Source organism: Trichechus manatus, unplaced genomic scaffold, assembly GCF_000243295.1.
Source record: "Trichechus manatus latirostris isolate Lorelei unplaced genomic scaffold, TriManLat1.0 scaffold00015, whole genome shotgun sequence".
Classification (NCBI taxonomy): domain Eukaryota; kingdom Metazoa; phylum Chordata; class Mammalia; order Sirenia; family Trichechidae; genus Trichechus; species Trichechus manatus.
In genome coordinates, this window is record NW_004443951.1 from 636,805 (window position 1) to 661,984 (window position 25,180).

Below are 25,180 nucleotides of genomic sequence, written 5' to 3' on the forward strand. Positions count from 1 at the left end.
TTTGGCCTCACTGACTCCTTCTGGCCCAGACACCTGAGGCCCTCTGTTGTCTACTTCCTTCCTTGGCACTAGGTAGATAGGGCCCTGCATTGTTAGTTATCGTTCTGAGTCTGTGACCTGCCCCTTCATCCTGGCTACACCATGAGCTGCAACAGTGCCTGGCAGAGAAAAACAAAGCTATTTTTTCAATGCTAATGATGCATCTTGGTTTCCTAATCTGTAAAATGGGAATAATGACTGCCACCTCTCCCTCATCCTGCCCCTCCTACAAACACAGCTGGAAAACCTGGATTAGAAACTATTTCAAAAAGAATAAAGCATATAGGGGATTATTAAGGGATAGTTCCTGAGTGGGGCAAATGGCTAAGCCCTAGACTACTAACTGAAAGGTTGGCAGTTTGAACCCACCCAGAGGCGCCTTGAGAGAAAGTCCTGCCAATCTACTTCCAAAAGGTCACAGCCTTGAAAACCCTATGGATGCAGTTCTAGTCTGCACAATGGGGTCACCATGAGCCGGAATCGACTCAACAGCAACTAACAGCAACAATAACACCCATTTTACAGATGGGACATTGAGGCTGGGGCAAGGATAGGGTGTTGATTCTGGGCACCAGCATCTGAGAGACTGTGATGGCCAAGCTTCATCCTTCCTCAGCTGGGGACCTGCCTGGGCCAGACTCTTCTCCACCCTCGCTCACCTTCTCGGACCTGCGGGCCAGGATGACCAGGCCTCGGATGGACAGCACCTTCATGATGGGGTCGCGGTGGCTCAGGCCTTCTGCCATCCGCCCCAGAGAATACTCCTCGGGGATCCGCCGTACCTGCTCCATCTGGAGGAGCTGAGGGAGCAAACGGGGAATCACTCACCAGGCCAAGGGCCAAGGGTGGCCCACTGGTCTCCCCAGGGGAGGAAGTGCATGTTGGATAACCAGGAGTCCGGTACAGCGCATGAGTGAATAACTGCTGTCTGAGTCAGCACTATTCAATGCAAGCCACTGGCAAGCTGCTTCTGTAAAGATTACAGCCAAGAAAAAACCATGGAGCAACTACTGTCACACACGGGGTCGCCACGAGTCAGAATCAACTCAGTGGCAACAGATTTGTTTTTTTAATAGGCAAATAACTCCCAAATTTCTATCTCCAGTCTCAGCTCCTGCCTAGAGCTTCAGACTTGGAAAACTAACAGTTCACTGGACATCTCCAGTAGAGGTCCATCAGGCACCTAATTGCAAAGCTGAGCATGCCACTCTCCCTTGTGAACCCTCCATGGCTCCCTATTGCCTTTTGCCATTTGGCCCCTGCTTGCCTCTATGGCCTCATACACACCATGCCCACCATTGTAGCCAAGACTCTTAGCACTAGCCTATGAACTCTACCCAAGCTGCCAACCATTTCCTGAATGACCCAGACTGTTTTGTCCATTCTGTGCTGGCAGGATGCCCTTCAGGGGTGCCCACCTCCACTCTGACCTCCACTCACCTTGCACAGCTCCATCTGAAGCTCAGCCCCCCTTGAAGGTATGCTTGACATTGCCCCTTAGTTCTTCCCCGTTCTGCCACCGCAGGCTGACTGCCCCTTCTTTGGGCCCCTGGGAGCCCCGAACATCCCCCTGGGGCAGCACCTGGAAACCTTTAGTGCCCTCATCTGCTTTCACATATGCCTCCCCTATCAGACTGGGGGCTTCCTTGAGGACAAAAACCAAGCTGTTCATCCTTGGATTCCTGCTACCTAACAAAAGGTCCGGTGTGGAGTATGTGTTTAGGGATTGTGTCATGAGTTCAGGTCCTTTCCTCCTTAGAATCACCTTTCCTACTGGGTTCCCCATTGCAGCGCTAGCACCACCAGCCCACCATTGTCCAGGTCAAAAATCAGGCCCCACCCTCATCTCCTTCGCCCTCTCCACTCCCCCTGCCAACAGCAGCCAACTAGTCTTCAATCTCTTCTGAGTCATCGTCATAAACAGTTCTCCCATTTCCTCACCTTACATCTACCAGCCCTACCACAACAGTCTGTGTCAGTGTGTGAGGTGTGTGATGAGAAGAAAGAGCTGGGGAGAGGGAGGGCTAGAGGAGAGGGGGCAGGACAGTTGAGGGGCAGGAAGTTCTCCAAGGAGGGAGGAAAGCAGGGGGTCCACCTTCCCCAGCCCCCTTATCCCCCACCCCCCGGTAGACACAACTTCGGCTTGGGTTTACTCTGCACCCGACTCTGGGCTGGGCATGAGACACCCAGAAATGAGTAATAATAATAATAACAGCAATATAGCTGACTTGTGGAGTGCCTTCTATGTGCCAGGCACTGTTCTAAGAGCTTTACATGGACTCATTTAGTCATCAAAACCATATGAAGTCGTTAACTAGTAAAGAACGTCTGCCTTGAGCATTGTGCTCTTTTAAGAACCATCTATATGGAATCAAATTGACAACAGCAACTCGAAAGATTAGATAGGAACCTTAAGGGCAGTGAGTTTATGTTAACAGGGGAGGAGCAACTGAGAAAAGGAGGGTAAGAATGGTCGCACAACTCAAAAAATGTAATCAGTGTCACTGAACTGTACATGTAGAAACAGTTGAATTGGTGTATATTTTGCTGTGTATATTCTCAACAACAACAACAAAACCACATGAGGTCAGCAATTCATTGTCCCCATATTACAGGTGAGAAACTGAAGTGCAGACAGGTTAAGTGACTTGCCCACGGTCACATAGCTCCCCTGAGAGGTCACCCACCACTGAGAGAAGCGGGCACACACAGTCACAGCATAGAAGGCTAAGGGGAGCCTAGGGGTGACATCTGAGCTATGTCAAAGTGCCACAGCAAATGGGTGGGCTTGGCTCTGGCTAGGAGTGGGCCGCCTCTTCTGGAATGTGGGACTGAGCCTGGGTGAGGACCTTTGCCCCGGGAGGGAGGGCCGCTGCTCAGGCTACAGGAGGATGCTGAGGAAAGCTAGGCCCAGGGTCCCTCATCTTGTACTGGACACAGGAAGCACCCTTGAGGTCTGGCAAGGTCCATATCCTCCGCCATAACAGATTTAAAGAGGAGTGCTTCTCCCAAGAGTCTGGCCAGGATAGAGGAGCAAGACAGGCAGAATCTGTGGTCTGAATCTCTCAGGGCTCCCTGAGCTGTGTGATCTTGAAAAATACCCCTAATTCACCTAAACACGAGCATCACAATTGCTTCTTTGCCGGGTTGCTGAGCAGATTAGTGGGGTAACGTATGAAAGAGGTCGGCACAGTGTTTGGCAAATAGTAGGCCCTCTGGAAATGGTCCTTTCCCTTTCCTTCACCAGGCTCATGAGAGAAATTAAAACCAGGGCAGAGCTGGGGCTGGAACCCAGGACTCTTGGCCCCAAGACACAGCTGTGTCCTCTCCAGAGGTGGCATATTCTGCTGGTCTCTGCAGAGCCAGGCAAAGCGTTCATTCAGGCACTCATTCATTCATCCAGTCTCCACGGCCTGGGGCCCTTTCTGGGCAAGGCCTGTACTAGGGCTGGGGATGCAATGAAAACATGACATGGTCCTTGCGTTCCAGACTCACAGTCCAGCTGGAGAGGCAGAAAAGATGCAATAAGTGCTACTCTTGTTCATCTAGCAAACTTGGCTTACCTGGCAAGCTCAAATGTCACTTCCTCCAGGAAGCCTTCCTTAACTTCACTACCTTTCAAACAGGCAGTGAGCCTCCCGTCTGTGAGTCCGATTGTACAGACCCTGGGGATAACCTGGATCCCCCTGCATCACAACCATCAGGTCACAAGACACAGGCAAGTGGCTAGTTAAGAGAGAGAGGTTTTAGAGCCCAAATGTCTGGGTTTGAATCCTGGATCCGCTGCTTACTAGCTGCATGGCCATGGGAAAGTTGTGTAAATCTGTACCTCAATTTCCTTCTCTGTAAAACAGGGGATGTAATAGTACCTGCCTCATAGTATTATTGTGAGGATTAAATGAACCAATATGTAGAAAGCTCTTAGCGCATGCCTGGAAGATAGTAAACCCAAAACCAAACCCGTTGCTGTCAAGTCGATTCTAACTTATAGCAACCCTATAGGATAGAGCAGAACTGCCCCATAGGGTTTCCAAGAAGTGCCTGGTAGATTCGAACTGCTGACCTTTCGACCAGCAGCCATAGCTCTTAACCACTACACCACCAGGGTTTCCTGGAAGATAGTAGGTGCTCAGTTAACATTGGAAAATATGGCCTTGGTAATAGAAACGATGCCTGCGATTACATGATAGAATTTTGCAAGACCAATGAATTATTCATTGGCAATACCTTTTTCCAACAACATAAACGGGGACTATATACGTAGACCTTGCCTGATGGAATACACAGGAATCAAATCAATTACTTCTGTGGAAAGCAACGATGGAGAAGCTCAATATCATCAGTTAGAACAAGGCCAGCGTCCAAATGTGGAACAGACCATCAATTGCTCATATGCAAGTTCAGGTTGAAGCTGAAGAAAATTTTAAAAAGTTCACAAAAACCAAAGCATGATCTTGAGTGTATCCCACCTGAATTTAGAGACCATCTCATGAATAGATTTCACTAATACTAATGACTGAAGACCAGATGAGTTGTGGGATGACATCAAGGACATCATACACGAAGAAAGCAAAAGGTCATTAAAAAGACTGAAAAGAAAAAAAAAAGGCAAAAATGGATGTCAGAAGAGACGCCGAAACTTGCTCTTGAACGTAGAGTAGCTAAAGCGAAAGGAAGAAATGATGACGTGAAAGAGCTGAACAAAAGATTTCAAAGGATGGCTGGAAAAGACAAAGTAAAGTATTATAATGAAACCTGCCTGGAGTTAGAAAACCAAAGGGGAAGAACATGCTCGGCATTTCTCAAGCTGAAAGAACTGAAGAAAAAAATTCAAGCCTCCAGTTGCAATATTGAAGGATTCTATGGGCAAAAAAAATTGAATGATGTAGGGAGCATCAAAAGAAGATGGAAGGAATACACAGAGTCACTGTACCAAAAAGAACTCGTCTACATTCAACCATTTCAGGAGGTAGCATATGATCAAGAACCGATGGTACTAACCACTTTGGAAAACAATTTGGCACTTCCTTAAAAAGCTAGAAATAGAAGTATCATACGATCAAGCAATCCTGTTCCTTGGACTATATCCCAGAGAAATAAGAGCTGTCACATGAACAGATATATGCACACCCATGTTCATGGCAGCACTGTTCACAATCGCAAAAAGATGGAAACAACCTAGGTGCCCATCAATGGATGAACGGATAAACAAATTATGGCATACTATGCAGTGATAAAGAACAACGATGAATCCGTGAAACATCTTATAATGTGGAGGAATCTGGAAGAACCGATGGTACTGAAGGAAGAAGTCCAAGCTGCACTGAAGGCATTGTTGAAAAGCAAGTCTCCAGGAACTGAGAGAATACCAGCTGAGGTGTTTCAACAAACGACGCATTGCTAGAAGCATTCACTGGTCAATGAGATTCACTGGTCACTGGTCAAGAAATTTGGAAGACAGCTACCGGGCCAACCACTCGGAAGAGATCCATATACGTACCTATTCCAAAGAAAAGTTATCCAACAGAATGTGGAAATTATTGAATAATATTATTAATATCACATGCAATTAAAATTATGCTAAAGATAATTCAAAAATGGTTGCAGTAGTACATCGACAGTGAACTGCCAGAAATTCAAACCGAATTCAGAAGAGGATGTGGAATGAGGTATAGCATTGCTGATGTCGAATGAATCCTGGCTGAAAGCAGAGAATACTAGAAAGATTTTTACCTGTGTTTTATTGACTATGCAAAGGCATTCGACTGTGTAGATCATAACAAACTGCATAACATTGTGAAGAATGCGAATTCCAGAACACTTAATTGTGCTCGCGCGGAACCTGTATGTAGACCAAGAGGCAGTTGTTTGAACAGAACAAAGGGATACTGCATGGTTTAAAATCAGGAAAGGTGCATCAGGGTTGTACCCTGTCACCATACTTATTCAATCTGTATGCTGAGCAAATAATCAGAGAAGCTGGACTATATGAAGAAGAACTCGGCAGCAAGATTGTAGGGAGACTCATTAAGAACCTGCGATATGCAGATGACACAACCTGGCTTGCTGAAAAGTGAAGAGGACTTGAAGCATTTACTGATGAAGATCAAAGACTACAGCCTTCAGTATGGATTACACCTTAACATAAAGAAAACAAAAATCCTCACAACTGTACCAATAAGCAACATCATGATTGAAGTTGCCAAGAATTTCATTTTACTTAGGTCCGTAATCAATGCCCATGGAAGCAGCAGTCAAGAAATCAATGACATATTGCATTGGGCAAATCTGCTGCGAAAGACTTCTTTAAAGTGTTAAAAAGCAAAGACGTCACCTTGAGGACTAAAGTGCGCCTAACTCAAGCCATGATATTTTCAATTGCCTCATATGCATGCAAAAGCTGGACAACGAATAAGGAAGACAAAAGAAGAATTGATGCCTTTAAATTACAATGTTGTCAAAGAATATTGAATATACCATGGACTGCCAGAAGACTGAACAAATCTGTCTTGGAAAAAGTACAACCAGAATGCTCCTTAGAAGCGAGGATGGTGAGACCTCGTCCCACGTACTTTGGACATGTGATCAGGAGGGATCAGTCCCTGGAGAAGGACATCATGCTTGGTAAGGTGGAGAGTCAGTGAAAAAGAAGAAGACCTTTAAGAAGATAGATTGACACAGTGGCTGCAGCAATGGACTCAAACATAGCAACAATTGTGAGGATGGTGCAGGACCGGGCAGTATTTTGTTCTGTTGTACATAGGGTCACTACGAGTCAGAATTGACTGGACAGCATCTAACAACATGACAACATTCTCCCCTTCTGAGTCTGACCCTATCAATTTCTCCTGACTCATCTCTTATGCACATCTCTCCCCAGCCCTTGCCCCACATACACACCCAGTTTAGACGTCACTTCCTCCAGGAAGCCCTTCCTGATGACATCTCAAGTCTCCTATTCTCCCCCCACAGCCTGGGCTTCCCCCATCATCACTCTATAGCACCCCAGGTTTCGATCTTGGTGTCCTCTGTCTCCCCTGCACTGAGAATTCCTTATGGACAGGGCGGAGTCAAATTAATATTCATATCTCTGGTACCCAGTAAAGGCTGACTGTTGCCTGGGATACTAGGGGGTCTGGGAAGAGAGGAATGGGGTGAAGGGGCAGAGAAAAAAGGAAAGGAGAAGGGAGGGAGACCTACAGGGTCTTCATATTCAAGAGAAATCATACTCGCGGGAAGGCGTTGCAAACTTTAAAGTACTGTTCACGCGGGAGAAATGACCAGTAATGGAACTGAGGCCTATGCTCAGGGGAACGCCCGTAAGGAGCCTCCACCCCACACCAGGTGCCCCGGTTGGTACCTCCACGAAGAAGGCAGTGGCGGTGATCTTGTGCTTCTCGTCGCCTCGCTCCAGGAGGGGGATGAGCAGGTAGAGGATGCGGCACAGCTCCTGGCAGGAGTAGTGCACCATGGCCCTGGGGGTGGGAGTGGGAGACAGTCTCCTCAGGCTCTCTGGGCTCAGGGGGGCCTGCTCCTAACACCATGGACAAGCCAGGGTCACCTGGGTGCCTGCGTTCCCAGGATGACCCCCCGGACGGTATCCAGATCTCAGAGGCTATCGAGGTTGACTGCTTCGTTTTACAGATGGGGAAACTGAGGCCCAGAGCAAATCAGTAAATGAGACAGGCTAAGACCCCTGAGTGTACATGACCACTTCAGGAGGAAGAGACAGAAGGGGAGCATGTGAGGACCCACTCACTAATGCCAGGCCCCAGCCAGGCGTTTCCACATAGTTACTTCATTTGATCCTCACCATTACCCTTCAGGGCAGATTACTATCACTATCCCCGTTTCACAGATGAGGAGACAGAGGCTCAGAGGGTGAACTGCCCAAGGTCACCCACATTCACATACATACAGAGCTGGAAAATGGCAGAGCTTTGACCCCCACCCAGGCAGGGCTCCTCACTCCAGCTTCCTCATTCATTCTACTAAGCTGATGGTTCTCAATGTGGAATCCTGGGGCCAGCAGCATCAGCATCACCTGGGAACTTGTTAGAAATGCACATTCTCAGGCCCATCCCAGCCCTACTGAACCAAAAACCTGGGGAGGGGGCCAGCAATCAGTGTTTCCAACAGGCCCTGCAGGTGATGCTGACCCCCACTCAAGATGAGGACCACTGCACCATGTGGCATTAATCTGTGGATCCAGGAAAGGCTTGTGGTCAGGCAGAGTCTGGAATAAGACAGCCTGGGTTTAAATCCTGCCCCATCACAAGCTGAGTGACTTTGGGCAAGTCTCTTGACTTCTCTGGGCCTCAGTTTCCTCATGCGTAATGCTGGGATAATAAAAGTGCTATTTTGTTGGTCATGGTGAGGATTACATGGGTAATCCATGTGCAGCTCTTTGCATGGTGCCTAGAGCATAGTAAGTGCTCAATGGACACTGATGTATCCTGAGACTTCCAGGGAGAGCATCATCCTAGGCACTCAAGCTGCAAGACTAAGAAATGGTTTGGTTCCTTCAGGGGCCACATCATAGATCGAGATGCCCAGGACCCCACGACAGTCTGTGTGTGGTTGGGGAAAGAGTCCTGGTCTGGGGTCAGCTGGTCGTTTCTCAGCTCTGTCACTTCCTGCCTGTGTCACCTTGGGTACAGGACTGCCTGTCTCTGGACCTTGGCATGCTCCTCTGCAAAATGTGCATTAATAATCCCTCCCCACCATGATCATGATAACGATAATACAATATACCCTGTGCTGAGTCTTACCATATGCCAGGAGCTGTTCAAAGTACTTTATGCATAATTTATTTAATCCTCACTCAAACCTCTGAGATGGGTGCTATTATTATTTCCATTTTACTGATGAGAAAACTGATACATGGGGTGGGGGTAGGGGGAAGTAATTGCCCCAGGTCAGACAGCTGATAATCAGGGAGCTGGGGTTCAGACACAGGCAGACCTACCCTAAGCCCACACCCTTAAATGCTGGGCTATACAGCCACTTCTGTACTCATGTGGGGATTAAATTAATAATGTGTGAGAATGCATTATTGTAAATAATCAAAGTGCTCTGCAATTGCCAGAACCATTGTAACCAGGGTGTATATCCGTAGAGCGTTGGGCCGTCTTTCACATCTGTTGGATTCCCAACCACCCTCCGAGGCAGACCATATTCTCCTCGTTATAGAGAAGTGATAGACTGAGTGGAAGGATCTAGCCTAGGGAAAGATGCAAACCCAAGTCTGTCTGAAGATCCTGGGGTCTCTCCCTCCCACTCCCATCCCTGCCCGCGGTGGTCCCCAGGCCTTACCTTGCCAGCAGGGACACTCCACGGTGGTGGTTCTCAGCCTGCCCCAAGAAGTCCCAGCCGCCCTGGTCCTCCAAAAAGGTGGCCTCATAGGAGCAACCCATCTTCAGCAGCAGGGTTTTCACCACTTTCACTACCCAGCTGCCAAGACAAAGAGGCAAAGATAAAACTATTTTATAATCAATTGTGTTGATGAGGGTGTGGGGAAACCCTCTCATACACTGCTGATGGCAGTGCCCTCTGTGGGGCGGGGGTGGCAGTTTGGCAAATGAGCACTTTAAGGGTACTTCACTTTACCCTTCATCACTCAACGGTCAAGAATTTTTCTACCACATATTCTTGTTCCACCTTAATATTTAAATGCAGAAATCCTTTGATGCACCAATTCTACTTTCAGGAATTCATCCTACATATATAATCACACGTGTGCATAAAGACATATGAACAAGTAAATTCACTACAACATTGTTTGTAAATGCAAAGCGTTAGGATCTACCTAAATCAAGAGGAGCCCAGTTAAATAAATTATAGTATGTTGGAATTCTGTATATAGCAATACTATGTGGCTGTTAAAATAATGAGGCAACTCTATATGCAATAATCTCCAAAACCTAAGATAAGGGCAAAATTACCTAACAGTTTGTAAGGTATGCTACCATTGGTGTAAAAATAAAGAATATAAATACATGTGCTTATATGCGTAGACCACTTGTTATGAATTGAATTGTCTCTCCCAAAGAAAGATATGTTTAAGTCCTAACCCCTAGTAGCTGTGAATGTGACCTTGTTTGGAAATAGAGTCTTTGAAGATGTTATCGGTTAACATGAGGTCATCACTGAAGTGAGGGGACAGTGGTGGTTCAGTGGTGGAATTCTAGCCTTCCACGTGGAAGACCACCATCACGCGTCTGTCAGAGAAAGCTTGCGTGTTGCTATGATGTGAAACAGGTTTCAGTGGAGCTTCCAGACTAAGATGAACTAGGAAGAAAGGCCTGGAGATCTAGTTCCAAAAATCAGCCAATGAAAACCCTATGGACCACAATGTGCGTTTCATTCCATTGTGCACGAGGTTGCTATGAGTTGGGGACCAGCTCGATGGCAGCTAACAACAGCATACTGGAGTGGGTGGGTCCTAATCCATTCTGAAGGATGTCCTTATAAAAGAGAAGAAGGGACACAAGAGACAGAGGGAAGAGGGCCATGTGAAGGTGGAATTATGCTGCAGCTACAATCCAAGGAACACCTGGGCCTACCAGAGGCTGGGAGAAACAAGAAAGATTCTTCCCCTAGAGCTTTCGGAGATGGCCCTGAATTCAGAATAGTAGCCTCAAGGACTGCGAGACAATAAACTTCTGTTCTTACAAGTCACCAGGTAGTGGTACTTTGTTATGGTGGTCCTAGGACAGTAGAATCCCACCTCTGGAGGGGTATGAAAAAAAACTATGTGTCTTAGTTATCTAGCACTGCTGTAACAGAAATACCACAAGTGGATGGCTTTAACCAACAGAAATTTATTTTCTCACAGTCTAGTAGGCTAGAAGTCCGAATTCAGGGCACCAGCTCCAGGAGAAGGCTTTCTGTCTCTGCCAGCTCTGGAGGAATGTCCTTGTCATCAATCTTCCACTGGTCTAGGAGCTTTTCAGCGCAGGAACACTGGGTCCAAAGGACACACTTTACTCCTGGCACTACTTTCTTGGTGGTATGATGTGTGTGTGTGTGTGTCCTCCTTCCCTCTTTTATATCCCAAAAGAGATTGACTTAAAATACAACCGAATCCTGTAGATTGAGTCCTGCCTCATTAACATAACTGCCTCTAATCCGGCCTCATTAACATCATAGAGGTAGGATTTACAACACACAGGAAAATCAGATCAGATGACAAAATGGTGGACTATCACACAATACTGGGAATCATGGACTAGCCAAGCTGACACACATTTTTGGGGGACACAATTCAAACTACAACAATATGGTTGTCTTTGGGGAGGATAACAGCTTAGGGTAGAAAGGGAGACTTGCTTTTCTGTCTTTTGAATGTTTTACCCATGTGCATATATTACCTATTATAATTAATAACTAAAAATAAGATGGTCAGTCCTTGGATACGAACATAATACAAATAATATCTCTAGGGAGGGAGGAAAGAAAAATGAAATGGTAAGCGCCTTAGGAGAGGGACTATGTTCCTTTCCTGGGTCCAGTACTAAGCTCAGTGTCTGATACACACAGCAGGGGCTTAACAATCGTTGAACGAATTATTGGCGCTAATAAAATTGTGTTTCTGTTTTCTCTTCTAGTCTCAAAGCTAATCTCTATTGACTGATCCCTCTAAGGACTTCTGGAAGGGCCCTTGCTGGGTGGCTGTCCCCACTGCCAGGGACAGCAGGATAAATCAAGATGGGCAGAGCATACCGGACAGGCACGAAGGCAGGTGGCTGTGCATCCTTGGTATCCTTTCGGGAGGCCATGCACCCAGGAAGGTTGAGGCCAATGTGGTAGTGGACTTGAATGAGCAGGGCCAGAAGCAGCTGGGGGTATATTCGCCTCACGCGGCCCATGCAGCTGTTGACAGACAGGAGCTCACACAGGCCGCTGGCTGCCTGGGGGCAGAGAGGAGGCTGGTGGGATATCCTGGCCCATCTTCCCAGCACTTCTGGCTGGGGCTAGGACTATTTCTCTGGGAGGTTGGACCCATATCTTTGCTCTTCTCTGGCCCAGCCTGGGAAAGTCCAGATCCCCCCGATAAGGCCCCTGGCCCTCTGAGTGGGTCCTACCCAAAACAGTAACAACAGCTGCCGCTTATCTTTGGTCCAGGAGTCTCTGGGTAGTGCAAATGGTTAACATGCATGGCTGCTAACTGAAAGGTTGGAGGTTCGAGTCCACCCAGAGGCACTTTGGAAGAAAGACCTGGTGATCTACTTTGGTAAAATCGGCCACTGGAAACCCTATGGAGCATAGTTCTACTCTGACACACACGGGGTCATCACGTGTCTGAATCAACTCGACAGTAGCTGCTGACTGGCAGCTTTGGGCCCAGGCTTTGACCTCTACACAACCCTGGAAGAATCACGGCAGAGGGATCCCTTCCCACCTTTTGTGGGGCAAAGAGTCTTGATCTCATTTTGTAGGTGGGGAGAGGGCTCAGAGGGGCACAGAGACTTGCCCAAGGTCACCCAGCCCCTTGGGGGCAGAGCTGGGACTTGTACTCAGGTTTTCAGACACTGGCCATAGTTTGCCCTGACCTTCCTCATTCACAACATAGACACATAGACAGTGGGAACACCAGGCTGGCCTCTTCACCCTGGGCAATTAAACTATATTGTCCCCCCTGCACCCACGTGGCCAGCACCAAAGAAAACTAACCCTTGAGCAGGAGCCAGGGGAGGGACGCTGTTCTGGACTCCATCACCGCAGGCCCATCCCTGCCTGTCCCAGACCATAGTGCCTCCCGCCAACCCTCCAAAGCCACATGAACTTCAAGTCAGACTTTGGCTTTGCTGGCGTTTGGCCCACAGTGCTCCGTGGGACCCACTTTGCACTCACCACCCAGTGTCTCCATCTGCCAGCCCAGCTCTGGCCCTGGCCTGGGCCCACCCCTCACACTCAGCCCACCAAGGCCTCTCTCACTGGTAGAGGACAACGCAATGGGGAGGGAGGAAGGTAGGCTGGGGTACCAAGACCCAATGGCTCATTCTGGCTCCGCCATTCCCTGTCCCTCCTTTGAACCTCAGATTCCTCTGTAAAGTGGGGGTACTGATCCTCTTCCAGCCAGCCTCACAGGTGTGGTGGAGGGTAAATGAGAGGGTGGCAGTAAGAATGCTATAGAGTCGTCCCACGGTATCTGCGGAAATTGGTTCCAGGACCCCTAGGGCAGAATGCTCAAGTGCCTTATATAAAATGACGTAGTATTTGCATATAACCTATGCACATCCTCCTGTGTACTTTAAATCATCTCTAGATTACTTATAATACCTAATATAACGTAAATGCTATGTAAACAGTTGCAAAGTACTATGTAAATAGCACTTTACACTCCCTCTTACCTTTGAGGGATTGATTTGACCACTTAATTGCTTTTTAGGAGTCATTTTTTCATAGAAACAAAGGGTACGCATAACACAAGCAGCAAACTCACGAGCCCGAGGTGAACAATGCTGTAACAATGAGTGCTGGAGAGAGACTGGATCCGTGAAATAGCAGGAGGCTACAGCAGGGTATGCTTACACATCACTTCATTCGCATGAGTTCAGCATAGTGCCAAGTTTTGATTTTGGAACTTTCTTCCCCCCTGAAATGTTTTCGATCCGTGGTTGATTGAAACCACAGATGTGGAACCCACAGATACGGAGGACTGACTGTATATATCAGTGGTCAAGAGCTGTGCCACAAGGCCCCATGCAGCAGGCCCAAGGGAAGGGCATTTCACTGTGGAGTGAAAGAACCCCCAGCACATTCCCTTGGAAATAAATAATATAATGTGGGCTGGATGAGAGCAATACATGACGGTTATTTGTACTTTGCTGCTTAGGAAGCCCTTTCACGTACACTATCTCACTCTTCTCAACAGTTAGTAAGATACACAAGACAGGAGTTACTTCCACCCATTTTACAGATCTAAATGCTAAGGCTGGAGAGGAGAAGTAATTGGCGAAGATTATACAGTGAGGTCTTCCTTACTCATTGTCCAGTTTTTGCATGCATATGATATGATTGAAAATACCATAAATAAGGAAGACCAGAGAAGAATTGATGCCTTTGAATTATGATGTTGGTGAAGAATGTTGACTATACCATGGACTGCTAGAAGAATGAACAAATCTGTCTTGGAAGAGGTAGAGCCAGAATGATCTCTAGAAGCAAGGATGGCAAGACTATGTCTCACATACTTTGGACATGTTATCAGGAGGGACCAGTCCCTGGAGAAGGACATCATGCTTGCTAAAATAGAGGGTTAGTGAAAAAGAGGAAGACCCTCAATGAGATGGATTGACACAGTGGCTGCAACAATGGGCTCAAGCATAACAACGATTGTTAGAATGGCGTAGGACCAGGCGCTGTTTTGTTTTGCACGGGGTCTCCATGAGTCAGAACTGACTCGAAGCCACCTAAGAACAACATACAGTGAGGCAGTAGCAGAGCTAAGACAAGCCTTTTGGACTCAAAGCCCTTGAACTTTTCTCATTGATGCCAAAGCTGCTGACTATCTCCAAAGAGTACAGTCTGTGGTATAGAGAAGGGTCTCTAGTGATGTGCCACAGGGCTCCTCTGCTCTTGGCTCCATCTTGCACAAACTGTTTATCAATACCATAGGTAAAAATTCAGCTCAGGTTGTCCCCATGCCTCAACTATGCTGGTTGAACAAGAAGCATGAATGAATGACTCGTGAATACACTAAAACTGTGACTGAAGGAGGAATGGATAAAACCCAAATCAGGGAGGAAATAATGCTGACGACTTAGTCATAGAACTCAGTGGTGGGGGAGACATGGCAGTGAAGCACGGGATTTGGAGGTGAGAAATCTGGGTCAGAGTCCTGGCAGCACCACTCAATAGCTATATGACTTTGGGTAAGACACATCATTAAGCAGCAGTATCCTCCGCTGTCCACTGTATATTTATTTATTTGCTCTCCTCCATCAGAATATCTTGCTCTCTGCTGAATTCCCAGAACCTATGAGTGTGCCTAGCACACAGTAGGTGCTCAATAAATATTTATTCAATAAATAAATCAGCCCAACAAAAATTTTTTCAAGTACATACTATGTGCCAGGTGTATGCTAGGTATTGGGGATATCATGGTGAGCAAAACAGGCACAGACACTATCCTCATGCATCTCACATATTAATCCAACGATCCCCTACACTATTGTTAAGTTGCAACTGGGGTAAATTCTCCCAAAGTGAAGCATGTGCCATGGGAAAGTATAACATACAGATTTGACCTGGTCAGAGAGATTGGGGAGGACTTTACTGAGGAGGTGATATTTGAGCTGACAACTGAGAGATGAGTATGAGTTGAGTAACTGGAGAACTTTCTAGGCAGTGAGAACAGCACATTCAAAGGCCCTGTGGCAGGAGGACATGACAAAGACCAGGGAGGCTGAGGCAGAGCAAGTACAAGGACCATGGAATGTGCTGAGGTTGGAGAGGGGTACAGGGTCATGCAGCACAGGCAGGAGGACTGTGTTACACTCAAGGGCAACGGGAAGCTATTGAGGAGGGTGAGAAGAACAGATGTGTATTTCTCAAAGATTTTTTTGGCTGTGGTGCAGATTGGAAGGAGTCCCTGGGTGGCACAAACTGTTAAGTGCTCAACTACCAATAGAAAGGTTGCTGGTTCAAACCTACCCAGACTTGTCTCAGAAAAAACGCCTAGTGATCTGCTTCCAAAAGGTCACAGGTTTGAAAACCCTGTGGAGCAGTTCTACTCTGCACACATGGAGTCACCATGAGTCAGAATCAACTCAATAGCAACAGGCACTGATTGGAGGGGCTATAGCAGAAGCAGGGAGATGAGTGAGGAGTAGGGGTATTATCCAGCTGGCTTGGACCCTGGTGGTGGTGATGGAGGCAGAGAGAAATCCATGTCTCCAGTCCACTTGTACCAAGTGCCTGCTATCTTCCAGTCTCTTCTTGCTCCGCCCCCCGCAACCTGGCTGTCAAGCCAGCATCCTGCAGTCAGAGCTGCCTCTTCCCTCTGTGTTCCTAGGGCTGAACTCTGAGCCTGACAGCAAGAAGTACTTAAACGTTTGTGTTGCCTAAACAACGGAATGAGTTCTCATTTCACCTTCACAACCACCAAATAAGGCAGATGTTATTTCCATTTACGGATGCAGAAACTCAGCCTCAGAGAGGTGAAATGACTTGCCCGGGTCACAGAGCAGTAACATAGTAATGCCAGACTCAGACTCAGAGCTGTGGCTCCAAGGCCATTCTGTTTCCACTGTCGCAGGCTGCCGCCGCCACAGTAAATAGCACTACTGTTATTGTCCAGTAGATCACAGGAGCCCAGAGACAGAGACCTGCCTAAGGCCACACAGCTAGTCACTGGCAGCGTGGGGAACTCAAAGCCAAAGCCCGGGTGTGCTGAGCTCAGTAGAGGAAGGGAAGGAGAGAGGAAACGTGGGAAGGGCAGAGACGGGGGTGGGTCCTCACCGCTAGGGGCACGATGGAGGCCCGGCCCTTCTTAGTGACAGGCTTCTCCTTAAGGCTGGTCAGGAGCAGATCCAGGAGGTTTCGGACATCACAGCTGGGCTTGCGCAGTATCAGCTGCCTCCACATCTCTGCTCCATTGCTGAGAGGCCATGGGGAGGATGGTTAGTGGTGGTCAGGGCAGTGGGGCCCACCCTGCCTCTAAATGGTTTGGGGAGGGGAAAGAGAAAACATCAGTGCAATGACATCCATGGGCATGCCAGCAAGGAATGGTCCAGAAAACACTCCCCAGGAAGTGGAGGTGCTAACAATTACTGAAAAAGCTATTTTCCAGGTATCATGCCAGGTGCTTATATAGAATTTATTTCCTTAGCAAATATTTACTGAATATTTGCTATATGTGAGGCACTAGGCCAAATCTCTGGGGATATGCATGTGAACAAGACAGTCAAGATATTCAAGGTCATTGGGCTCTCATGACCCTCAAAGTGGGTGTTGTCATTCCCATTTTACAGATGCAGAGTTGAGGTTCAGAGAGTTGAAGTCACTAGTCCAAGACTACACAGCTGATGAGCAACAGAATCAGGATTAGACCAGGTCAGATGTCTCCATCCCTGGATGGCACAATTGGTTAAGTGTTCGACTACTAACTGAAAAGTTTGAATCCACCCAGAGGTGCCTTGAAAGAAAGTCCTGGCAATCTGCTTCTGAAACCTCACAGCCTTGAAAACCTTATGAAGCGCAGTGCTGCTCTGCACACATTAGGATGCTATGAGTCAGAATCGACTAGATAGCAACTGTTTGTTTGCTTTTTAATGTCTCCAAAGCCTGTGCTCTTTCCTCTATACCAAAGAGCAAGAATCAAAGTAGTTGAACCCTCTGGGGCCTGGGTCTTGCATTTGTCACATAATACCAGGGAACAGTGCTGATGGACCAGTGTGGTAAAGGGTTAACAAAAATCTTTCCCCTTCTGCATGAGCATTTGAACCTTCCATTAACTTTCTAGCTTTGTTCCCCTGGAAACCCGATAAAGATAGTATGTCAACTATGTTGCCAGGCAACATTGCTTATGGTAAAAATGACCCGATTGGTAAATTGCATCTGAGCTGGGAGGAACTATATATTAACTATAAGAACCAGGTGGGGATGCCACAGCATTGAGCTTCCCAAGGTGCAGTGACTCCTGTAACTGGGCTTGTCCCCGTGGGGACCCTGGAAGCAAAGCCTGTGGTGTTACTATAACAGAGACTGGTTTCTGTGAGGCCTGAAGCATTTAAGCCAGGGCAGCTCCTGCATCTACCCCATGAGTCTCCTTCCTTCACACCCAAGGGCCTAACTACGGAAAATAGCGCTTAGGGAAATTAGTGTTAAATTGCTGAATGATCTCTCACAGATGGTGATGGAAACTGTGATGGGCAATAGTGGCGCCCAGGGCATGCACTTGTTGCCCAGGCAAGCGCCCTACCTGCCCTCCCTAGTTAGGCCTCTGCTTACACCTGAGCTTTCACCGAGCGGCCCAAGGAAATGACTACTGGACTCTGGACTCGAGGCCAAAACTTGGGTGAAGTAAATGAGGCATCCAGGGCCCAAGATTTAAGGAGGCTCTCAGTCTCAGGCTCCTGCAAGTGCAGCCTCAGCATCTAAATGTGGGTGCCTCCTTAAATTTTGCACCCTGAGTGCCTCACTTGCCTCGCCCCAGCCCTGTCTGGACTGCTGCATGGGTGGCTGTGGGAATGCCTGCAAAGAGGAGCCCCTGACACTACCCTGTCCTCTATCCTGAGTGACTCCAGTGTCAAGTGTGGTCCAGGATGGTCTTGTGAGTCTGAATGTTTAGTTGAACCCAAAAGAAAACTCCTTGGTGGGCAGTGTAGCCAGCAACGGGTAAATCCTTCCAGGTGGGAGGATGGGGATGTGCCAGGCTGGCCCTCACTATCCTGATTGCTCTCAGTCTCTATGAATGATAACACCGATCCTTACTGGAAGCACACCCCATTTGCCCAGCTCTAGCACAATTCTTTCATATTTGCTCTCAAACAACTTTGCTCTCAACTGCTAACCTAAAGGTTGGCAGTTCGAACCCACCCAGCGGCACTGCAGAAGAAAAGTCCTGATGATCTTATTCCATTACTATTACAGCCAAGAAAACCCTATGGAGCAGTTCTACTCTGACACACATGGGGTCACCACGAGTTAGAATCGACTCAACCACAATTAACAACAACACACAATGCCTTGTTTTATTCATTCACAGAACACATAGGAATGTTTCCTGCACTGGGAGGCTGAGGCTAGCTGGGCTACTCTCTTGTGCCCATGAGCTCACTGTCTGGTCCCGGTCCCTTCTGCCCATCAGAACGTGAGAATGGTGTGTCCGCTTGCACAGGCCAGGCCCCAGCCCACACTCAGGGCCACTGGCTGCATTCCTTGTCACAACCACCCTTCCAGGGTGGGGATGCAGGGATATTTCCTCCTTTTGACTATGGAGGGAACACTGAAGCCCAGAGAGGGCAAGCAGTTGCCCAAGATCACACAGCAGCTAGAGGCAGAGTCAGGACCAACACTCACTCAGGCCTCCTTTCCTTGGCATCATTAAAGAGCTCTGGGCTTGGAGTCAGTCAGACCTGAGTTTAGGTTCTGGTTTTGTTGCTTGCTCAATGGGTACCTAGGGCAAGAAATTGCCCATCAAGCCTCAATTTCCTAATCTGTAGAATGGGATTGTTGTGAGAATTGGAGAATGTATTAAATGCCCAGCATGGTGCCTGACGCCAAGCAGTGCTTATGAAGAAGGGCCATTTGGGAGGGCAGGGGAGCAGAAGGAGAAGTTCCCAGGCCCCACTTGGTACCTGTCCAGCGGGAGGGGGCACATGAGCAGGGCCACAACAACCTCAGTCATGAAGGAGCTGGCCAGAAGGGAGACAGGCAGCAGGGCCACCTCGCGGGCCCGCGGCTCCTGGATGTGGCTCAGTTGCACATAGATGCCCTGCATGATTTCTGGGATCTGAGGCACAGCCGGGCAGCCATGAGCAGGTGGAGGCACGGTGTGGGGGAAGGGTGTGGGGGAGATGGGAGAAGGAAGGAAGGGGGTGTGACAGGATAGACAGGAGTGACAGGGGAGAGGATGACAAGTCAGCGGGAGAGGAGAGAGCAGGGAGAGAAATGGGGGGTGAGAGAGCACAGTGCCTGCTCCTTCCCTGGGGTGAGCCAGTTGGTCTTAGCTGCCTCCCCCACTCCCCAGCTCAGTTGCTTTCTCTTGGGGGATGGGGAGCAACCTGCAGGTTGGGGGCTCCCAGAACTCAGCTACCACCCCTCCACTCTTCCCTGCCCCAGCGCTTGGTGAGGGTTCCAACACCGTTCCCCACCCCCCAACCCCATCCACAGACAAGCAGGCTGCCCAGAGCAACAAGCAGGTCCTGTAGGGTCTCCCAGATCCCCAGCGATAGTCCAGCCCCCTACCCCCGGGGGGCCTTACCACCTCCAGCGCCCTGTTCCGGTACCACTCCAGCACCGAGCTGAGCGTGACTTCCGAAGCCAGCTGCATCATCTCCCCCAAGTCCTTCCCGAGAGCCTCTGAGCCACCCTTCAGCCCTTCCAGGGCTGCCAGCAGCAGGTCCTTTACCTGTTGGGGCCCCAGGAAGTCCCCAAATTCCTGAAACAAAGATGCAGAGATGCTGACATACCTGGAGTGAGATACAGACGTACAAACACAGCCACTGAGGGGCCCATGCATACCCAGTTAATCAGTGGGAGGTTGGGGGGAGCTAGAGAAGAAGAGGTGACACGGTCCCTGCCCCCAGGACTGGGTGGCACCCATCAGGGCAAACAAAGTCATGGCCCAGGAGATGTGGCACAGGCCAGAGGAGGAGGGGGCGCTCCGGAGGGGCTAACGTGGTGGGGAAGGCTTCCTGCAGAGTCGCCTGGCTGAAAGAGAGGGAGGGGCAGGCACTTGGGCGGAAGGCTGATGGGTAACAGCAGTCACCGAGATCACACGCAGGATGTTCTGGCACGGGCTGACAGGGTTGTAAGGCCCCAGGAAGCGCTTGTTGGTCTCATAGAGGTCCATCTTGTTGGTCTGCTCCTTGTCTCTGGCTCCTGAAAGAAGAGAATGTCTCAGTGAGGCCTGGCCACCCTATTTTTTTAAGCCGTAAGTGCGCAAATCTTAAGTAACCCCCTTGATAAATTTGCACACAGTGAACATACCATGTATCCAGCAAGAATTGGAACATGACAGGCACCCCAGAAGCCCCTCTTGTGCCCCCCCACTTCCAGTCATTATCCCCTGCCCGCCCAGGGTAACCGCTATCCCGACTTCTGTCCCCATAGACTAGTTTTGCTTGCTTTTGAACGTTACATAAATGGACTCATACGACATGTCCTCAGTGCGTGGTCGTTTTTCCTCAGCATTACGTGGGTGAGGTTTATCCACGTTGCTGCAAGTAGCATTAGTTCCTTCATTCTCAGTGCTGTATAAATTCCCATGGTGTAAATATACCACGACTTGCTTATCTATTCTCCTTGTGACGGACTTTTGGGCTGCTTCTAGCTATTATGCATAGTACTGCTGGGAACATTCTAGTACATGTCTTTTGGTGAACATATGTACGCGTTTTTTAGGTATATACCTAGCAGTGGAATTGCTGGATGGTGGGGTAGACATATGTTCAGCTTCAGGAGATACTACCAAACAATTTCCGCAGTGGGGAGCCAATTACGCTCCCACTAGCGGTGTACGAGAGTTCTGATAGCTCCACTTCTTGCCAGCACGTGGTATTGGCCGACTTTCTCATTTTTTACATTCCAGGGGGTGGAGAGGTGTTGGTGGTGCCCCTTTTAGATTGTAACCCTTCTACCCTCTGGCATCCCCAATTCCCCTTTTCTGCTTTTTTTAAAGCAGTCTCACCATGTGACTGATGATATGTATTATCGTTTATTTTGTTCATTGTTTGTCTCGTGCCAAAAAGAACACAAGCTTAATGAAGGAGGAAAGTTTAATTCCTCTCTTTTCGTCACTGCTATGTCCCCAGAACCTAGAATAGTACCTGGTACGTATTGTTGTTAGTTGCCGTTGAGTCGACCCTGACTCATGCATGGCAGCCTCGTGTGCAGAGTAGAACTGCTCCATAAGGTTTTTAGAGCTGTGACCTTTGGAAGCAGATTGCCAGGCCTATCTTCTGAGGCACCTCTGGGTGGGTTCAAACTGCCAACCTTTCAGCTAATAATTGAACACTTAACCATTTGCGCCACCAGGGACTCAGGGGCTACATATTTTCTGTTGAAAGAAACACATTTCAAGCCCGTTTCCTGAGCCCTTACCAGGGCCTGGCCTGGGTCCCACCTGGATCCCCTCAGGGTATGCAAGACACCCAAACCAAACCAAACCCACTGCCCTGGAGTCAATTCCGACTCAGCAACTCTATACGACAGAGTAGAACTCCTCTATAGGGTTTCCAATGAGTGGCTGGTGGGTTCGAACTGCCGACCTTTTGGTTAGCAGCCAAGCTCTTAATCACGGCACCACCAGAAAGGGCCATCAAGGCACAGTGATCATAAGAACAAAGTGTGGGTGTTGTTTGTAAAGGGAAAGAGCTTAGGGTGTAGAATCTAACAGACCCAGCTTCGAATACAGATTTGCTTCCTGTAGTCAGGGGGCCTGGACAAACCACTTCACTCCTCGAAACTCCTCTGACAGTGTGGGTTTGACCTAGGGGTAACTACAAGATAATATACAGGCCGCCCATTAAATTTGAATTCAGATAAACAATGAATAATTTTTAGTATAAGTATGCCCCCAAATATACTAAAAATTATTCATTGTTTATCTAAAATTCAAATTTAACTGGACATCCTGTATTTTAATTGCTAAATCTGGCAACTCGAATTTGGTCTATAATATTCCTACTCCTAAGGCCAATCATGGAGCTCTGGTGGTGAAGTGGTTAAGCATTTGGCTGCTAACCAAAAGGTCGGCAGTTTGAATCCACCAGCCACTCCTTTGAAACTCTATGGGGGAGTTCTACTCTGTCCTACAGGAATCTACTCGACGGCAGTGGGGTTTTGGTTTTGGTTAAGGCCGATCATAACGTGGCTTATACCACCCTCACCCAATCACTCAGGAGGTGTGAGTGGTTCCCAGGGACCAAATCTTTGCCCCAGTACTAGAGATCCAAAAGAGCAGGGACAACAGACAGATCCCCAAAGGCTGCAATGATAGGCTGAAATGAGTAAGATGATCTTTTGTAGGAGAGGGACAAAGGAAACTATATAAAAAGTGCTTATAATGTACCAGGCACTGAGCTGGCCTCTTCTCATATAGGACCTTGCTTAATCTTTCAAAAATCTTACAAGTTATACCTATTGTGACCTTTTTACTGATGAGGAAACCTAGGCCTGGATAAGCAACATGGCTTTCCTGAGATCACACAGCTGGGAAGGGCCAGAACCAGGTCTTGTACCCAGGTCACTATGTCTCCAGAGCCAGTGGAGTTTAAACAACATGCCAAAGTCCCCTGGTTTGGGGCAGAGTTGGGAAAATGGAGAAGAAATGAAGGTAAGGAACAGCTGGTACTCTGAACCTCTGGTGTAGGTGCAGGGCTGGCTGGGTGCCTGTGTCAGCCTATACTACATCACCAGCTCCCTGACGTCAGATCTAGGGGTGCTTTCCCAACTATGGGTTTCAGCCACTCACATTCTAAGACCTGTGCTTGGTTCACTCATTCAATAAATATTCACTGAGCACCCACCATGTGCCAGTCCCAGTGCTAAGCCTTGAGTATACTGTCGTGAATAAGACACTACCCTGCCCGACCCTCAGTGGGGTAATAAGTCTAGTGGGGAAGACAAAGAAAATTGCCATTAAGGCTTTTATGTCCTGGTGTACACAATACCGTGGAAACATGAAGACAAGTTACAAATTAAGCTTGGAAGGATGTAAAAAGGCTCAGGGAGAAGAAGAGTTTCTTGAATCAGAATAGGTTTGTTTGTAGGCTGTCTCTGGTTCTGTGGTGACTAAGGCTTCACACCAGCTCTCCCAGGCCCCATCTGACCTTATCCTGGTCTCTCCCATATCTCACCAGTACTTTATTGCCAAGGCCCCAGCCTGCCTTGCCCCAATTCCCATGCTGAGTGTCTATTCAGAAGCCTTGTTTTAGAAGCACTCAAATGGGGCTTACGCTTTTGGAGCTCCAGGATGGTGTAAAGGATGGTGATGCCGTCCAGAGCTTCCCGGCCAATCTCTTCGTCAGGATCCCCGATGCGAAGGATGAGCCTCCCCAGCAGAAGCCCCAGTGCCGGGAACCCCGAGGACATCTATTTGTGTCAGAATCTTAGAGATTGAGGCTTATAGATTCAATAATGCTATACAGTAAATGGTGAACAGTGCTGAATGGTCTTGGCGCTGATAGCAGACGGAGGATGGTGAGGGCCACCTAGCAATCCCTGGATAGATGCACAGGCTCCCTCAGAGCTAGGAAGATTCTCCCCATAAGTGCCCACCCTCCCAGGTGCCACTCACAAAGAAAGGCAGTGTCAGAAGTGTGTGGTTCAACACGGAGACATTGCTGTTCACAGCCCGTGCTCTCTCATGGGCCTTCTCAGAGTACATCCAGGGCCCCAGAGGCTGTGGGGACAATAAGGGCAAGACTCAGATCTGCAGGCTGGATTCCAGCCCCTGCTGCCAAGGTGGACAGGCCAGCCTTTGCCAATCAGCAGGAAACTTCCAGGGAGGGCGTGAAGGTAACTCACCACAGCCCTCATCTTCTTCTCAGAGCTTAGGGGGAGATGGGGTCCAGAAGCTGAGAACAGGACTGACAAACAGGAGGGAAGAAGGGGGTCAATGAGGAGAGATGAGAGGTGGAGGATCATGCAGAATAAGAGAGAGGCAGAGAGGAGAATGGAGTGAGAGAGGAGATGGGGACATCTGAAGCAGGAAGATGGCGGATAGAGAGACAGTGAAGGGGTGCGGGACCGGGACAAGGCCTTTAAGAGGGACAGGGAGGCAGAACACTGGCACAAGATGACATCCTGGAGTCAAATCCCTCCTTCCTGCATCCAGCCCCCATTCCTGAGTCAATTCCCCTCTCCCTGTCCCCACTCTTCCCTACTCCGTACCTCCAAGATGCTCTTCAGCCCAACAGGAGTGGGATCCTCAATAAAGAGGGCATTGAGCAGCGTCTGCAGTGCATCCAGAGTCTGATGGTAAAGTATCTGTGGACAGGAGGAGGACCAAGTCACTAGGGGGCTTCTGGGGCAGACTCCACCCCTGGCATGGGTCAGAAGAGAAGGGGGCTCTCAGACCCAGGAGAGCTACTTTCTGGCCCCACCTCTAAGACTAACTTGATGGGTAATATTGGGCAAATTATTTCCTTCTATGTGTTACAATGTCTTTATTGGCAAATTGGTAATAATTATCCCTGCCCTTCCTTCTCTAAAGGGGGAGGAAGCAGAGAGCCAGCATTTGCTGAGAATCTACCACGGGCCAGGAGAGTGCCTGCTGAGTTTTACAGCCATGGCACTTTGTCTTCACAATGTTTTTCTCATTTTACAAATGAGAAGGCACTCATCCAAGGTCACACAGCAAGGAAGTTTGAAGTCATGAGGAACAAATGAGAGGATGGATGGAAACGTGCTCTAGAATTATAAGAGCTAGATAAATAGGAGAGCCAACCTTATTTTTATTATTGTC

General features: G+C 48.4%; 1 protein-coding gene across 1 annotated transcript in view; it reads right to left on the reverse strand.

The window, feature by feature from the left end:
• Nucleotides 1-25,180, reverse strand: part of MROH7 (maestro heat like repeat family member 7) — a 64,307-nt gene that overhangs the window by 8,917 nt on the left and 30,210 nt on the right. The window contains exons 6-16 of the mRNA XM_012554272.1: nucleotides 24,607-24,702; nucleotides 24,011-24,115; nucleotides 23,670-23,805; nucleotides 20,480-20,592; nucleotides 19,973-20,149; nucleotides 19,347-19,501; nucleotides 16,507-16,645; nucleotides 11,764-11,951; nucleotides 9,355-9,492; nucleotides 7,400-7,514; nucleotides 699-839 (exon numbers count right to left, since the gene is read on the reverse strand). Of these exons, the coding sequence (XP_012409726.1) occupies nucleotides 699-839; nucleotides 7,400-7,514; nucleotides 9,355-9,492; nucleotides 11,764-11,951; nucleotides 16,507-16,645; nucleotides 19,347-19,501; nucleotides 19,973-20,149; nucleotides 20,480-20,592; nucleotides 23,670-23,805; nucleotides 24,011-24,115; nucleotides 24,607-24,702 (1,503 nt within the window). The remainder of the gene's footprint in view (nucleotides 1-698; nucleotides 840-7,399; nucleotides 7,515-9,354; nucleotides 9,493-11,763; nucleotides 11,952-16,506; nucleotides 16,646-19,346; nucleotides 19,502-19,972; nucleotides 20,150-20,479; nucleotides 20,593-23,669; nucleotides 23,806-24,010; nucleotides 24,116-24,606; nucleotides 24,703-25,180) is intronic.